Here is a 16346-nt window from a genome sequence, read left to right as displayed (position 1 = left end):
TTGTTATCTTGACATAATTATGCCCTTTAAATTTCATTTAGATCGGACAACAAACATAGAAGTTATTCAACATTAAAGCAGCTGAGCATGGCCAAAATCACAGGCATTGTGAGCTATATTTTATGACTAGCGGGTATAACCCGGCCTTGCCCGTGGAACGTATGTTAAAAATCAACGTTCTCAAAAAGCTTTGAAAATGATTTTGAAACTTATCGGACGGTAAACAAACAATTTTCATAGAAAAGTTTTCCGCCAATTTACCAATGTTGCGAGTGGAATTTCCCAAATCGCTGAAACACATATTCATTATATTCGTATGTAGAGCTTTGAAAATAAGTTTGAAGCAAATCGGACACAACTTAAAACTTCGCCCAAAAAATCTTTAAATCGCATTCCCTCCGAAAAAGTTTGGATTCTGCGAAAAGTGTGAAATACGTCTCAAATGATTTTTTTTATAGATCTTTGGAAACGAATTTGAACACAAAACGTCATCCACCAAATCTTTGACCTCCATTTGCACCAAGGAGGACCGGATTTTTCGAAAAGTGTGAAACACCCCTCAAATGAATTTGAACAAAGATCTTTGAAAATAAGTTTGGGGCCGATCGGATCGTAAACAAAAAACTTTCATACAACCGTTTTCCGCTAAGTTACCACTGTTACGGGTGGAATTTCTCAAATCGCTAAAATACGTATTTATTAAGTTCTTATGTAGAGCTTTGAAAATAAGTTTGAAGCTAATCGGACACAACTTAAAACTTCGCCCAAAAAATCTTTAAATTGCATTCCCTCCGAAGAAGTTTGAATTCTGCGAAAACTGTGAAACACGTCTCAAATGATTTTTCTTATAGATCTCTGAAAATGAATTTGAGCGCGAAACGTCACCCACCAAATCTTTGACCTCCATTTCCACCAAGGAGGAACGGATTTTCCTAAAAGTGTGAAACACCCCTCAAATGAATTTGAACAAAGATCTTTGAACATAAGTTTGAGGCCGATCGGATGGTAAACAAAAAAGTTACATACAAACGTTTTTCGCGATTTTTTCACACTTGCGGGTGGAATTTCCCGAAACCCCGTCTTAACGTGCACCTACATCACATAAGGTAACTACAGTGAAAATTTCAGCTTCCTAGCTCTTACGGTTTGGGCTGTGCGTTGATCACCAATCAGTCAGTCAGTCAGTCAGTCAGTCAGTCAGTCAGTCAGGACAAACAGTTTTATATATAGAGATTTGAAGAATTCAAATTTAAATCCATAATATTGTTCTCGCTATTAAATTAAAAATCCATAATATTGTATTCCACAGAGTGGAGAGTATTGGTAGAGAGTATTTTGTATTCGAGCACACTTTCAGTTTTTTATTTTAACCTCTTTTCTATTTTATAATATAGATCTTTCCAGAGTGAATGTGAATCACAATTTAACAGTCCAATATATCTGACATTATATATATTCTGGGAAGACATATCGGATAAAAAATTATATAAAAACGTTTTTAGCAATTTTCTTCACTAGTTTTTGTAATTCTCGAGAGTTATAAAAGAGTATAAAAGCTTAAGGTGGGCTCTGAACGAGTCATTCTGATGAGCAAGACTTATATTTATATATAAATATATATTTAATATAAATATATATACATATTTATATAAATATATATTTTTTTATATGGTATAGTATATAGTAAGGTAATACGATTTCAGGGCTATTTAGTCTGGAAGCGTGCAAAACTAATGTATTGACGTTTAGCTCATTGCAAAATAATTTGATCAAGTCATGTCTATATAAGTGTCAGATACACACGATCCATTGCGAGATCTTGGCAGTTACTGAAGCAATATTATAAAAGAATAACATGAAGTTCGCTGCATTTATTTTCCTAGTGTGCTGCGGTAATATTTGCCTTGGCGAGATCCTACATTTGGATGGTAAGTGATATCAGCTATCGAGCCAATCAATTTTGTTATTTTCTCATCTACTTCAAGAACGTTGCTATTTTCCGAACGCGGTGAAAGGCAGCTGCAACAAGAATCGTATAAAATATAGCTACTTTTCCAATTTGAATGCCTGTCATCCGTTTGTTTGGGGCGGTTGTAGGTCAGCAAGTATCGAAAATCGCTTCAATTCGCCGAAAGAGTGTGAAGTGTGCCGTTCGTGGATTAAGGTTTAAATTTTTGATTTCGGTTTGATTTACAATAAAGTGAAAACACGTCCCAAATGCTTTATATAAACATCCCTCAAAAATAGATTTTAGGGCGAAACATTATACACCAAAACATGACCACCCCGGTGAAATGGATTTTGCGAAAACTGTGAACAAAGATCTTTCAAAACGAGTTTCAAGCCGATCGGATGGTTAACAAAATGGTTTCATGCAACCTATTTTCACGATTTTTCCACAATTGCGGGCGGAATTTCCCACCTCTAACGCAATTTTGATATAGAGATACTGTATATCCTGCAGGTATATGTAAGCTTGAGAATCATGGAACTAATACAAAGTTTCTTGATTAACTTTAGCAAGTCGTCGAGCTATGATTAAAGAAGAATACACTTGAAAAAGTATTTATTAAAAAGAGACTATTTAAGTATGTTCCGAGCTAATGTTGAAGTGAGTGGGGATTTATTTATTTATTTATTTAAATCGGTTCGGGAGCAAAAATATATATATGTTTGTTGTTGTATTAAATGTCTGGAACCTATCTAGCGAGGCAAACTAAAAGTTATTAGAACTATAACTATTAAATCTTAAGCAAGCGGAACTGTGAATTCGATTTGTCTCACGAATCAAGCGATTAAAATGTACTTTCGTTTCATTTGATATTTATACAAGAAAGGAACTTAACAACTACGCAAAAGAGCTAACCATATTAAACAGATCAATTTCATACGAACGTTGGAAAACTCTTGAATTAATTTAAGAGTTGAAAATATTGAAAAAAAATCCTTTAAAAATATGTGTGTAGAAATCTTGAAGATCATTTCAATAATTGTATCTAAAGTTGTCCATCGCACAACATTTTCAAGGATTCTAGCTCTGATCTCATGCCAGATGCCAAGTGCTCAAACGATGATTAGTAATCAAAATTAAATTTGTAAATACATGCATAAATATATGTACTCAAATGCTGTGTAAACAAAATTCACAGATTCTCGAGAACTCTCGCCACACAGCTGATTGTTGCTGGACCGAAATCGCAAACGATTCTTCAGATACACACAGATCTATATATATATATAGAGAAGGTTTATATATAAACAATTTCCACAGCCACTTCGGACGCATGATTTTGAGTGGGAAAAGTGCGACGGGGTGGACGAGGGGGGCGGCACAATGTTGACAGCTGTGTGAGAAGTGCGCAGTGTGTGTGTGGAACTTATATAGGAAGCGCTGTCGGAGAGCGTCAACGGAATAGCTAAATATATAAAACCGAAACTGAACAACTGAGAAATCAGCATGTTTTCAATATTAACATGAGCACAGCCGGCGGCAACAGCGGGGGGGCGGGGCAGGCCACGAGCGTTGCCGCTGACCTGGCGCGCTCTTACTGAGCAGAGGCAAAGGTGCGACGCTGAGGCTTTTCCGCTTTTCCGCTTTTACCCCAGCACAGTTGAGTTTTCGCACGCGTCGCGAGCGGCTGCTAAACAAAGATGCGCCACGCTTCACTGATCCGCTGGCATGCCACCAGCCCGATGACGCACTGCAGCAGTAGAAGAACTTTTGGAGGCAGCTACGTGTTGCTGCTGCTGCTGCTGATGCACGTTCATTCATCTGCTGCTGCCGCTGCCGACGTCGATGAGCTGTGCCTGGTACGCGCCACACTGTATATCACAGCGCCGGAGGAGCGCAGCGATCAGGACTTTGGTCTGCCGCTGGACATCGATTGCGCCGGCAATGGCAGCAGCTCGACTGCAGCCTTTGACCTGGGCCCGCAGCGCGTGGCGGGCAAGTTGCACGTGCGGCTCAATGGCAGCCAGACGCCGCCGCTGGCCGTGGCCAGCTACGGCCTCGAGTATCTGGACAACTGTGCTCAGCTGCAGAGCATTGAGATCGAGCGTTTCGTTGTCGACGCCAGCCTGGCCCTGTGCTGCGACGCGGGCCTTCCGCTGGAGCGTGTGCGTGCGGTCGCCCTGCGCCGCAACGAGCTGGGCACGCTGAGCGGCAACAGCTTTGAGCTGGTGCCGCACGTGCAGCAGCTGTTGCTGGAGGACAACGCGCTGCGGCTGCTCGAAACGCTGCGGGGCTGCGGCGAGCTGCAGCAGCTGGTTATACGGCGGGAGCGGCAGCTGGCGCTGCGGCAGGGGCACGTTCTCGGCCAGCTGGGGCAGCTGCAGCGGCTGGAGCTGACACGGCTGAAGCTCGTCTCCGGCGACTTCCTGGAGGCGCTGCCCGGCGTGCTCACAGAGCTCGTGGTGCAAGAAACGCCCATAGAGCCGCGCCAGCTTCGGCTTGACAATGGCAGCGAGCAGCTGGTCAATCTCAGCCTGGTGCAGTGCGAGCTGAGTGGCTTTTCATTGGAGCCGTCGACGGCGATCCGGCTGCTGCATCTTAATCTGAGCGGCAATGCCCTGCGGCAGCTGCAACTGCTGAACAGCTCGCTGCTCAGCTTGGATCTGAGCGGGAATCATTTGAGCAGCTTGAACAGCAGCTGGTTCGCCCAGCTAAACCGGCTGCAAGCGCTGCATCTGCAGGGCAATCAATTGCATCGGTTGTCCTGGCAGCAGCTGCTGCAGCTGGCCATGCTCCGGCTGGTTCAGCTGGACTTGAGCTCCAATCGGCTGCTGCGCCTGGAGGACACGGAGCACGCTGCCTGGGAGCAGGCGCAACAGCTGCGCATACAAATCGACGACAATCCCTGGAGCTGTCAGTGGCTGCTCAACTTTTCGCATGCCCAGCCGCAGTTGTTTCGGCTGTTCCGCTACGCCAAGTACATATCCCAGATCAATGTGAATGGCCTCAGCTGCAGGCCAAAGCCGGAGGATCAAGCGATGGAGCCACCACTAACCACCAGCAGTCCACAATTGGCCCAGGACAATTGGACCCCGCGCAATGCCCACCTGAACGTCTCCAGCCATACGGTGCTCTATGGCAATCCCATTCAGCAGTCGCGCAGTCAGCGCGCCGAGGCGCTCATCATAGTCTTCATGCTGCCCCTGGGCATTGCGCTGCTCTTCCTGCTGCTCTACCTCTACCTGCACTGCGAGCGCCTGTTCCACTGGTCCTACTACTCGAGCGGACTGCCCTGCTTTGGCGGCAGCAAGTCGGCGCGCAGCCATCGCTTTGTGGATCACATTGATATCGTGCGCTATCCCATTGCCAATGGCAATAGCTCGGCCAGCATGGCTCTGGAGCTGGAGCCGCCGGCCGATGGCTATGAGACGCCGCTAAGTGGCGCCGCCTCCATTTGCAACTGCGCCGGTCACAGGCAATCCGCATGCTCGCGCACCCATCACGTCACCTATGAGGTAATGCCCACGGAGCTGCCCTACCAGCTGTACACAGAGATCAAGGAGCTGGCCGAAGGCGACGAAACGGATAAAACGCTCGATGAAATTCCCGCCGCCACGGCGCCCATTTATGAACCCTTGGATGAGAAGCCACTGGAGGTCTAGCAATTGTCATCAGGTAAGCAAAACATAGAAAGCAAGACTAGGAGATGCCCTGTACCCAGCATTAAAGTACCTTACATGTACATACTGTGCTTCTTCTCTTAACACCGCACAAGGGAAATGCATAAAAACTCAAAAAATTAAAAATCGATATTTATCGATTATATGGGTTTTTGATAGAAATCGGAAAATAGTTTCTAAAAACTGAAAGAATATGAATCTGTTTATACTGTACTAGTATCTACATACAAAAACCTAGGTTTAATAAGCCTCAAGTTTAAAAACTCAAAAAATAAAACTTGATATTTATCGATTATATGGGTTTTTGATTAAAAGAGGGAAAGAGAAAGAATCTGAATATGTGTATACAGTACCAGCATCTACATACCAAAGTCTAGGTTTAATAAACCCCAAGATATTTATAAAACTCAAAAAATAAAAATCGATATTTATCGGAACATATGTTTACTTTATGGCTGCCTTCTTCTGCCAGTTAAAAGCATTTTCACAAGGCCATAATACTCTTTTTTTAACAACTTCCAACGGGTACAGGGTATAAAGTATTTTATACAAAGAACTCGTATGATGGCTATCAGTACAATATTGGCGACTGTTTTAAGTGCCAGATGATCTAATCGGATGTGATTCACATTTACAAAATCGTTGCTTTATATCTTTTGTGCGTTTTAATTGCCAAGGTTCAGTTGGCTTCTATGAATATAGAAAATGTTAAAGGGGTCTATGAACTGAGATAAATGTATGTGGGAGGCAACTTCCCCGTAGTTATATAAACTCTTTAATAGGACTAAAAACAGTTCAATCTCAGAGACTGTTAAAGCCATAGGATTTAAATATAATATAAAGAATTTTGAGTTTAAAGAGTAAGCTTTTAAATGAAATTGTTATTTTCCAAAAAATCGATTAAGTATTGATTCTTGGCCTCAGCTATTGAAACATTTCAAATTATAGAAACAAGAATATCAAACATTTTTAATATTTCTTGCATATAAGCAACATTTTATCAATATGGTGTTAATATATTATATAGCTCTATTGGAAGAATCAGACGAATTAGTTTTTGTATTGCAAGATATTTTGACCAAACTCAGCAATTAGCATAGCTATAGTATAAAATTGGACTTATGGCAAGTATTTCTCTAATCTCATCAATTTAGTTATTTAATGTTAGGTATTGAATCTTCCCCTACTTTTCTTTTATGTTAATTATATTTTTATCTGATTTCAATTTCATTTTAATATTATTTTCGCTGTCACAAGCTAATATTATTTCAATTACTCAATTACTTTATAAAACACTATCGTTTCAGGTATACAAATTATCTATCGTGACAGCTGTTGGAAAAAGTCTCCACATGAAAATCTCTTCGATTGCTGTGCTCGACATTGGCAAGAATTATTAAGTTTGTATGTCTCGTTGTTGTTTGGTGTGTAATTTATCGCTAAGTCTTAAATTTAATTAAAATCTCTTTTATATCTATACATGCAACAGTTTTAGATTTTAGGAGCTAGCTGGCTTCTTGGATGCGACAACAATGCGGCGTATTATGTTGTGCGACTTTTTGGGAGGCTTTATGTCCTGGACAACAGGCTGCGCGTTCTCCTTGTTGCGCGGGGCCGGACTGCATTGGTCCTGGCTCACATTGTGTACGATGGGCTCATTGCTGCTAAATTGCACATACTTGTGTGTATCCTCGGCAAATAAATCGCGCCTTTTTGTTAGTATGGAGCGCACAGGACAGTGGACAGCTGCTTCCAGTTGGGGCGCAACGTCCACGGCACTTGACTTAACTCTAACTGGCGTGCCCTTCCGCATGGGTTTGGCTTCATAGATTCCGTCAATTTCAATGTGTTCTGCTTTGGGCTTGACTGGCGTGCCCTTGCGCTGTGGTTTGACGGGCGTGGACACATCTTGCTGCTCGTTCTCAAAGCGTTCGGCTTTAATTTGGCTTAATTTGATGGGCGTGCCCTTGCGCTGGGGCTTTGCAGGCACAAGCAGGTCAGCTGCTTGGTCTAGTTCCTCAGGCTCGTTTTTAGCCGACATCAGCTCCTGCTCACTTTTAACTTTAATATTTCCAAAATGTGGCTTGACTGGCGTGCCCTTCTTAATGGGCTTGGCAGCGACATTTAACGACTCGTTTACATCAGCATCATCTGTTTCGGTTTTGACTTGCAAGTGCTCCTCCCGCTGCTGAGCATCCGGTGGACAAACTGGTTGCTTCTCGGGTTTCTGCTCAATTTTAACGACAGGCTGAGATTCCTGCAGCGGATTAATCTTAAGTGGAGTGTCCAAAACGATGACTTCAGTTTGCAGATTGGAGCACACCGTGGTCGGTTTAAGTGGCGTATCTAGGACTATGACTTCAGATTCAGTTTTCACGTTGGCTAGACTGTCAACAGCTGCTGGTGTGGGCGTGACGCTGACAATGCGCGGCAAGGCTGCTTGTAGCTGGGCCTCCTTAATGTCAAACTCCATGGCCTGCATGGGCTTAAAGGTAATCTTGTGCTCCGACAGCAGGCTCTCGCGATCGATGAGCACGCAGCGCGACTTCAGGGACTCAAAGCGCCAGCTGTTAAACATCAAATATTAAAGCGGCTCGAAATTGAAACTGTTTGCACTTACCGTGCCATTTCCTGTTGCACATTGCGCATCTGCTCCTCAAGTGTGGCCTTTTGGATGTGCATGGTATGCAGTTGGGCCTTCAGCTCGTCCGTTTCGCGTCTAAATGGGATGGGAATGAAGTGAACTAAATCTAAACGCATCCTAACCTAAAGGGCAATCACAGCAAAAACATTCTGTAGCTGGTAAAGCTGAGCAATTGATTGCCAAGTTTTGCTACTACATGGCCCAAGCGTTCGGCTAACTCATACTTGCAAAAGTCCAAAATCGAATCAAGCCAAGTGACCGACTTCTCGCTGGCCAACTCGCGCAGACGCTCCTGCGATACGTTTAGATTGCGCTCCAGCTTAGCGTTCTGTTGCATCAACTGGCGAATGCGTTCGTTGAGCTTATCTGGAAAATGAATCAACCATAAGTTGGAGTTCAAAGGATACCATGAAATGTTGCTCACTCTGATAGGTCTTGTCGGCGCTGCAGAAGATCGTGCTGCACGCTTGGAGCTCGGTGTGCATGGCAATGTTCTCTCGCTTGAGTCGATGTATTTCGTATTTGCTTTCATTGAATATCTTTTTCATGTCCAAGTAGCTCTTCTTTTGGCTAGCCAGCAGTTGCTTCATGGCCTGCCGCTGATCGTCCACCTCGGCAAACAGAGAATTACCTTTGCGATCTGCAAGCGTCGAAAAAGTGATTAGGTCAAGTTTTAAGGATCATTCTGGACTTGTATATCAACCATTGTGTTCTGGTGCGCTCGTGAGCAGAGCTATTTTGGCATTGGCTTCCACCAGCTGTTCCTGCGCGCTCTCCAGCAGCTGCACCTTCTCCTCCAGCTCATCCCGCTTGCCGCGCAGATTCTGCTCCAGGCAGTCAATTTTATCCTTGAGTATCTCAATGGTTTTCTGCGCGTGGAATTAAACTATAGCAACAGCTAGATATAATCTTAAGACATACCTCCTGCTCTGCTACGGCAAAGGTATTTTTCACTTTGGCATCATCGTATTCGGCCAGCTTTTGCATTAGCTCAGCATTTTCTAGCTCCAACATATTCAAACGCGCGACGAATTCATCGTCTGCGCTGTTGGCTTTCAGCAAGGCATTCGCTTCCAAGTCGCGTGCTGCACTCTCCAGCTTTGCCTGGAGTTTGCCAGTTTCCTCTGCCTTGGCATCGTAATTCTGTTGCAAGGTTTCATGCTCCAGTTGTAGATTCCTGTATTTGCGCCGCAGATCCTCCAATTCCTGCTGCATGCGTGGCTCGTCGCTTGGGCAGGAAGCTTGCGCCTGTGCGCTGAGATGCTCCAGCTCCTGGGTTAGATATCGCTCAGCTGCCAAGGATGTATCAAGGCTGCGCTTGAGCTCGTGTAGACGTTGGGCATCCTCCTCGCTGTGCTCCTTCAACTGTCGATGGAGTTCCTTTAGATGCTCATGGCGACCATGCAGTATTTTGTACTCTTCGACAATGTCTTCGATGCTCAAAGCGCTTAAATCTAAGTTGTTGTACATTTTTAATACAGTTCTGAGAACGTTTTTTCTATCATGGGGCGTCGAATTTTTGAATTAATTGTGCAAAAGTGACGCTTACGCACAGATGCAAGTTAATTTAAATCGATAGTTTTTGGTAGCATATCGATTAATTAAGCTGCGTTCAGACTATACAGTTTTAAAATGATATTATTCAATCATACTATTTTGCATGGATACAAACTTTAATATTATTTCTTAAATCTCATATCATATTTTTATGGAATTTGTTTCTCTTTATCTGCGCAATCGATAAATACTGCAGCGTTAGCGTAGATCTCTCAAATACTCAGCAGCCTTTCTGTGTCGTGTCGTTGACTTACCGATAGCTGTACACTGGAATCTAGTGCGTGCGAATGGCAATTTCTATAGCGCCATCTGTCGAGTATTTTTTTGTTATAGCGCGCTAAATATGGAATTATTTGAATGAAGTGAAAATGTAAATTGTAAATGCTTCAACATGATTTTTTTGAAATGAAATAAAATTAAAATAAAAAAAATTTAAATACTATTTTTTTCTTGCGGAGTAAAAACATTAAAAGCTGCATTTTAAGCGCACGCGTTGCATTGCGTTTGTCCTTTGCGGTTGTCATGGAGATAAACAAACTGAACAAACAAACATTTTTAATTTTTTCATACATTTAATTCAGCGCCGACAAAATGCAGGAAGACGCCGAGGCTAAAACGCAACAATTGCAAAATTTTCAATCGGATGATTTGCTGGAAAAGCTCAAATTGCTCAACTATGAGAAGCATCTGCTGAGGGAATACAAATTGAAGCCCTTGTCGCGTTTCTATTTCGTCAAGGCCACAAATCCTGGCGAGCAGTTCTTCATGTTTACGTTGATTTGCTGGTGGCTGTGCAAGAAACTGGGCAAGGACATGGAACGGCCACAGGAGCACGATGATCCCAATACGGTTATAGCCAAGATCATACAAATACTCGAGGAAATTGTGAGTATGTGATTCCCTTAGGCTAACAGCCAGCTCATGCAATCCTTGCAGGATGTGCCCGTGGAATTTGCACCCAACAAGCTCATACGTGGCGCCGGTCCCATCTGCCTCATGGTGCTCGACGTGCTGGCCACCCAGGCGCTGAAGGTGACCAAGGTGAACTATCAGCGCCTGCACATTGTGCAGGAGGAGGAGTTCGTGGGCGACTATTTGGAGGACAATGCCGAAATCATACTGGAGAAGCTGGAGGATGAGCAAAACGCCGCCGCTCTCAGCGACGACAGCGATCTCGAGCTGGAGGCGCACAATTTCAAGCAGCTCAATTGGCTCAATCGCCAGAAGCGTGCCATGGGCGATATGCCGGCGTCGAGCGTCGCGACGGACGAGCAAAGCCGTGAGCTGAACGCCCGGCTCAGCGACCATCAGGAGTGGCGTTTGGAGCTGGAGCGCGTGCTGCAGCAGCTCAAGGTGTTTGTCAAGGCGGATGCCCGCGACTGGCGCACCCACATCAGCCAAATGGAGAGCCTCAACACGGGCATCGCCAATGTGGCCGAGCCTACGCAGACGCAGCTCAAGAAACTCCACAGCGAGTTCACCTTCAGCCTGGAGAAGATCGAGAGCCGTGAGAAACATTTGAACAACGAGCTCCAGCAGCTCATCCAGCAATACAAGGAGCTGTCCATTGAGCTATCCACCGTTCAGTACGCTCAGACGCAGCTCCAAGCGGACTCCGAGCAGCAAATGACGCAGCTCAGCGAGGTGATGGCCGAGCAGGAGCTCAAGAAACAGGAAATGGAGCGACGCGGTCAGGTTATGTCCGATGGAAGTAAGTATGTCATAGAATACAATTAAAATCTCAAAATGGGCCGAAAAACTATAAAAATGGGAATCATTTACAAATTATAATTTTCAATAGTTCGAATTTATTCCTTTATACTACAAAGATAATAAGATAAAACCACAAATTGGAATATATTTAGATTTTTTATATAATAATTATTATACATTTCTGATTTATAATCATCTATATAGAAAGATGTTATGCAGTCATTTATTTAAAAGAGATTTGCTTAAAGACAAATTCATTCTACTAAAAATTTAATTTAAAGTTTTTTGACTTCTGTTTGAGACCAATGTTCTATAAAAATAGTTTAAATTTCTGAAAGGTATTATTCTTTCATACATATGGTTAAAGTAAAGGGGGAAGAGTGATCTATTCGAGCTGTGGCCGACTGGGAGATACCCTTTACCTTTTTTCTCTCAAAGGGATGCAATAGCATTAACGACAAGTTTATAAAAAAAAGGAAAGTTTAGTTTCCTTCGTTAGTTGCCTTCACCTCATATTTTACAGCCATTCTAAGAATCACTTTTTAGTGTAAAAAAAAACATATTTATAAATAGCAGAAACATTAGGAAGATCTACAAATACAAATCTGTTGACTCTAGCTCTCAGAACCTAAGAGATTTGCTCAAAAAACGTAATTTCGATATCGCTTTCAATCGGAAAGTTATCGATCAGCAAGAATATATATACTTATGTGTTCGAAAATAATTTCTTTTGCCTTTTACATACGTTTGCACCAAATCATTATACCCTTTTAACCCATTTTTAATAAAGGGTATAGAAATTATAATTTACTTAATTTTAATTTAAAGTGTTGAAAGTATAAAATCTTTTTTTTTCAAAAGTTCAGAGAGAAAATCTCAAAAAATGGTTCGAAAATTCGAATCTTGAGCTCAAGTCAAATTAATGCAATGTTTATTTAAATATGTAGGCAATATTTTTGGAGGTTTTCATTTCATTTTTATATATTCATTTTTTCTTTCATAAACTTTTCACTTTTCGGCAAAAACTTTGATAGAGAAAACTTGAATACTCTCTGCAAGATTTTCATATATATTATAGTAATCCTCTAAAAACGTTTGACTTTAAAGATACCATATTCTATAGCCTAAATGTGACTAGTATGGATCAGAAGCATCATTATAATGAAATGCTTAAAAAAAACTTATCCATTGCTTTAAGGATTCGTATCTCCAACTTCTGGTAGCATTTATCTCTTCTGCTTGCCATCTTGATAAATTCCCCAGTAAATATTCAGGTGGAAATTCCCATTCGTCAAAATACCAGAATAATTCACAGCATTTTTCTTTGTTGACTCTTTTCACGATTTCAGAAACCAAATTTTGGCTTTTTTTCCATCGGACTCTATCGAAAACTCTCTCGAATCTTAAGTCAGTTATTCACATGCTAATTAAACCATTTGGGTTTCCTTTGCAGGCTCCGTTCAGCAGATCAAGAAGGCGATTGTCAAGCTCAAGGATGACATTGCGCAACTGAATCTGGAGGTGGCACTGCTGGTGCATGCCTACGACCAGGACACAGTGCGTCAAACGCTCGGCGCTGCTGACCAGACAAACAACTGATAGGACAGGCAGGAGTCTATAACAATGTATATTTAGCATATGAATGCGATTCCGGTGCCCGGTCATATTTCACACTTGGCCATGGGTGCGAGTTGTTGTTGTTTCTGTTGTTGTTGGCCTTGTTTTTACACCGATCGATGCCTATCACAATCAGTTCAGGTGAGCGCAGTGGATGGGGGAGGGGGTAGGACCACCGGCGTTGCTCCGCCCCGTCGACGAGCGTTTGATTTGATTGCCGCTCTGCTGATAAGCTTCGTAATTGGTTGCTAAGCCAATAGGGCGGTCAATTATCACCTCTTTGTTATCTCCACTTCACACGCACACACACACGCACACACAGATGCACACACAGGCACATGGACACGCGTGTCCTGCGCGCTGATCAGATAAGCAGCCACGTCGCACTATCGTCCGCGTAGATGAGAAGACGCCGCTTCGGCCGCGACTACCACATAACCGAAGCCAACCCAACCCAACCAAACCCAACCTAACCGAACCTAACCAAACCGATCCGTAACCAAAACCAAAACCAAAACCAAAACCAAAGCAAACCTAAGACGCAACCGCGAAACCCCGGGCTGGCCGTAGGTGTTGCTACCCCCGACCCTGTCTCTCCCTCTGCCCGCTACCTCTCCCTTTACGCTGCCTGCCGCGCACGCGCAAACGCTTTGTTTGCCCACTTGGCCCGGCTTATCAGCCCAATGTGCAATGCCCAATCCCCGATGCCCAATTGCCAGGTCCAGGCTGTGATCCCGATGCGCAACTTGTTGTGATTTTCGCTGCGGCTTGCCAAAGGTGCTAAAAGGTTTTCCCAAAAACCAAAAGGAAGCAAAACAAAACAGCGTGGAAACAGCCAAGGAAAATTCTTTGCACGCGTGCAGGTTTTTCCATCCTTGAAATAACCGTATGTAAGCCAATAGACCATCAAATAAACTCTATGTTAAATGCTGCATCTTATACTTATATATATATCGTACTTGTGAGTTCCAATATCGGAGCATACTATATGTATTTTATGTAAATCATTTATAGATTTGTTATATTAATATAATATATAATTAATGACTTGAAATTTGAATTATAAAAAATTATGGTATAGAAACTCAAGAGCATTGCGTTTTTGTTCAACTGGTTATACAAAGGAAACGATTTTATAAAAAATATTCAATTTAGATTTTAATTGGTTTAACTTTTTAAATGGGATATAGTCCATTTCGGCGTTGGTACTATAACTAAAAAGGACACGCATCGATAAAATTGAATATTTGACTTCTTTTGAATCTTGTTTAAGCAAATTGAATTTGTTGTCAATAAAATGTATTTTGGATTATTGTGGAATGAAAATAGGAACTGTTTAATGTCAAGAAACTATAATATTCGAAGAAAATATTAAACAATAGTTAATAATTAAAGTCCAAATTCGACAGGATATATTTTGTCTAGGGTAACATGTTTACTACTTTCATGTTTTATAAAAACCGAAAGTTGATTCTTTTTTTACATATATGTATACTAAATATATTTACTATATATGTACATATATCTCTATATATAAAACTGTCTGTCCTGACTGACTGACGTATTGACTGATTGATTGGTGATCAACGCACAGCCCAAACCGTAAAAAACTAGGAAGCTGAACTTTCCCTGTAGTTACTTTCTGTGATGAAGGTGCACGTTAAGATGGGGTCTCGGGAACTTCCACCAGCATATGTGGAAAAATCGCGAAAAACGTTTGTTTGTTTACCATCCGATTACAATAATTCATATGTAAATACATACACATATATGTATGCATGAATTTTTGCATATATAAATATATGCATGCATACATATATGTTTGTGTGCATGTTTTCATATACATATATGTATGCATGTTTCTTTGCATATGTGCAAACATGCATACATACACACATATGTACATACATACATACATACATACATTAATACATACATACATACATATATATGTACACACGTACACTACTAGCTTAGCATGAGAAATTGCAAAGCCTACTTAACTTCTTGAGAATCGAGGAGTAGAGCACTTGGTAAAAGTTCGATTTATTTAAATTTGCAGCACAGCGACAAAGAAGCTTGGTCTGCGTTTGGTATTAGAAAACAACTATGCATGCAGACATATATACATAAATGCATACATACATGCATGCACACATTAACACACACGCCTATATACACACACAAACACATATTACTTACTCTTCGTACAAAATAATTAGATACTGTAAATGTTTACTATATTTTTGATGATTTTAATTTTTGCAAAAACAAACAAAACATTAGCTTAAGTCGAATAATTATAGCTTTAGCTGTATTGGCGTAGTTATTTATTTAAATTAAAGGATATATTTATATATTTTATTTAAAAAATATATAAAAAATAAATATATAAAAATATACTTCGTAAATTGTATATCAATAGAACGAGCTGAACAGGCAAGGTATGAATACTTTTAAAAAAAATCCAAGTCATTTTCTTATTTTTTTTACAAATTTGCAATTTCAGAATCGGCCAATAAATATGGCATAAGGCAAAATTGTTGTAAATTTAGCTTTAACATATTGTTATTACACATATTTTATATTTATATAAAGACATATTTGTCTAATTTTTAAGCTTAGGCAATAAAAAAGTAGTCTTAAAAATATATATTATATATACTCTTAAAATATAAAATATATAAATATTTCAATTAAAATAAAAGCTTGCAATACCATAAAATACCATACAAATTTATTAAATATGTAAATTGATAGCCAAAAAAGATTGGTATTACTTTTTAAAACTATTGAGAAGAAAATATTTGAAAGAATCTGGGCTTGAATCCCATTGTCTTGGCCGAGAATGATGATGAAATATTTATAATAAATATGAAATAAAAATAAGAAATATTTTTGCGTATAATTTAAGTCGAATACACACCTGAGGAAAGGCCAAAAATGGAATTACAAATGTAAAATTAAACTATAAAAATTAGCAATTGATTTCATATACATAAATCTCTCTCTATCTCTCTCTCTTTCTCTTGCTCCCTGTTAGCCCTTGTCTCTTTGGTTGCATCTCTGTCTGTGGCATGCAAAATAGAGCAAGTCAAAAGTCATTTTGTGGCTCTTTTCATGCTTGCTTGGCATAAATTGCATTATTATTAGGCTTATTTGATATGCGCCGACGACCGAAAAG

General features: G+C 41.1%; 3 protein-coding genes and 1 long non-coding RNA gene across 4 annotated transcripts; 3 read left to right on the top strand and 1 right to left on the bottom strand.

Moving 5' to 3' along the window:
* Window positions 1-1644: 1644 nt before the first annotated feature.
* Window positions 1645-2231, top strand: LOC135430957 (uncharacterized). Its single transcript, XR_010436714.1, has 2 exons — window positions 1645-1928; window positions 1986-2231. It is a non-coding gene; the product is annotated as an uncharacterized LOC135430957 (long non-coding RNA).
* A 633-nt stretch (window positions 2232-2864) lies between these two features.
* On the top strand, window positions 2865-7088 carry LOC135430956 (uncharacterized). The gene is made up of 2 exons (XM_064685798.1): window positions 2865-5626; window positions 6939-7088. Exon 1 carries the CDS (start codon window positions 3652-3654, stop codon window positions 5611-5613), a length of 1962 nt encoding a protein of 653 aa, XP_064541868.1. The 5' UTR covers window positions 2865-3651; the 3' UTR covers window positions 5614-5626; window positions 6939-7088.
* On the bottom strand, window positions 7043-9814 carry Spindly (spindly). The gene is made up of 6 exons (XM_064685797.1): window positions 9197-9814; window positions 8979-9144; window positions 8700-8915; window positions 8500-8641; window positions 8252-8350; window positions 7043-8198 (listed from the first exon to the last, which is right to left on the bottom strand). Exons 1-6 carry the CDS (start codon window positions 9743-9745, stop codon window positions 7130-7132), a joined length of 2241 nt encoding a protein of 746 aa, XP_064541867.1. The 5' UTR covers window positions 9746-9814; the 3' UTR covers window positions 7043-7129.
* A 594-nt stretch (window positions 9815-10408) lies between these two features.
* On the top strand, window positions 10409-14113 carry IFT57 (intraflagellar transport 57). The gene is made up of 3 exons (XM_064685796.1): window positions 10409-10717; window positions 10769-11543; window positions 12999-14113. The coding sequence occupies exons 1-3, from the start codon at window positions 10424-10426 to the stop codon at window positions 13142-13144; spliced, it is 1215 nt and encodes a 404-aa protein (XP_064541866.1). The 5' UTR covers window positions 10409-10423; the 3' UTR covers window positions 13145-14113.
* Window positions 14114-16346: the final 2233 nt, after the last annotated feature.

The sequence above is a fragment of the Drosophila montana genome, unplaced genomic scaffold, assembly GCF_035044405.1.
Source record: "Drosophila montana isolate Dmon_TW-CO22-7 unplaced genomic scaffold, ASM3504440v1 contig_3122_1, whole genome shotgun sequence".
Lineage (NCBI taxonomy): Eukaryota > Metazoa > Arthropoda > Insecta > Diptera > Drosophilidae > Drosophila > Drosophila montana.
The sequence above is the reverse complement of the archived record's forward strand: the minus strand, read 5'-3'. Positions and strand labels throughout refer to the sequence as shown.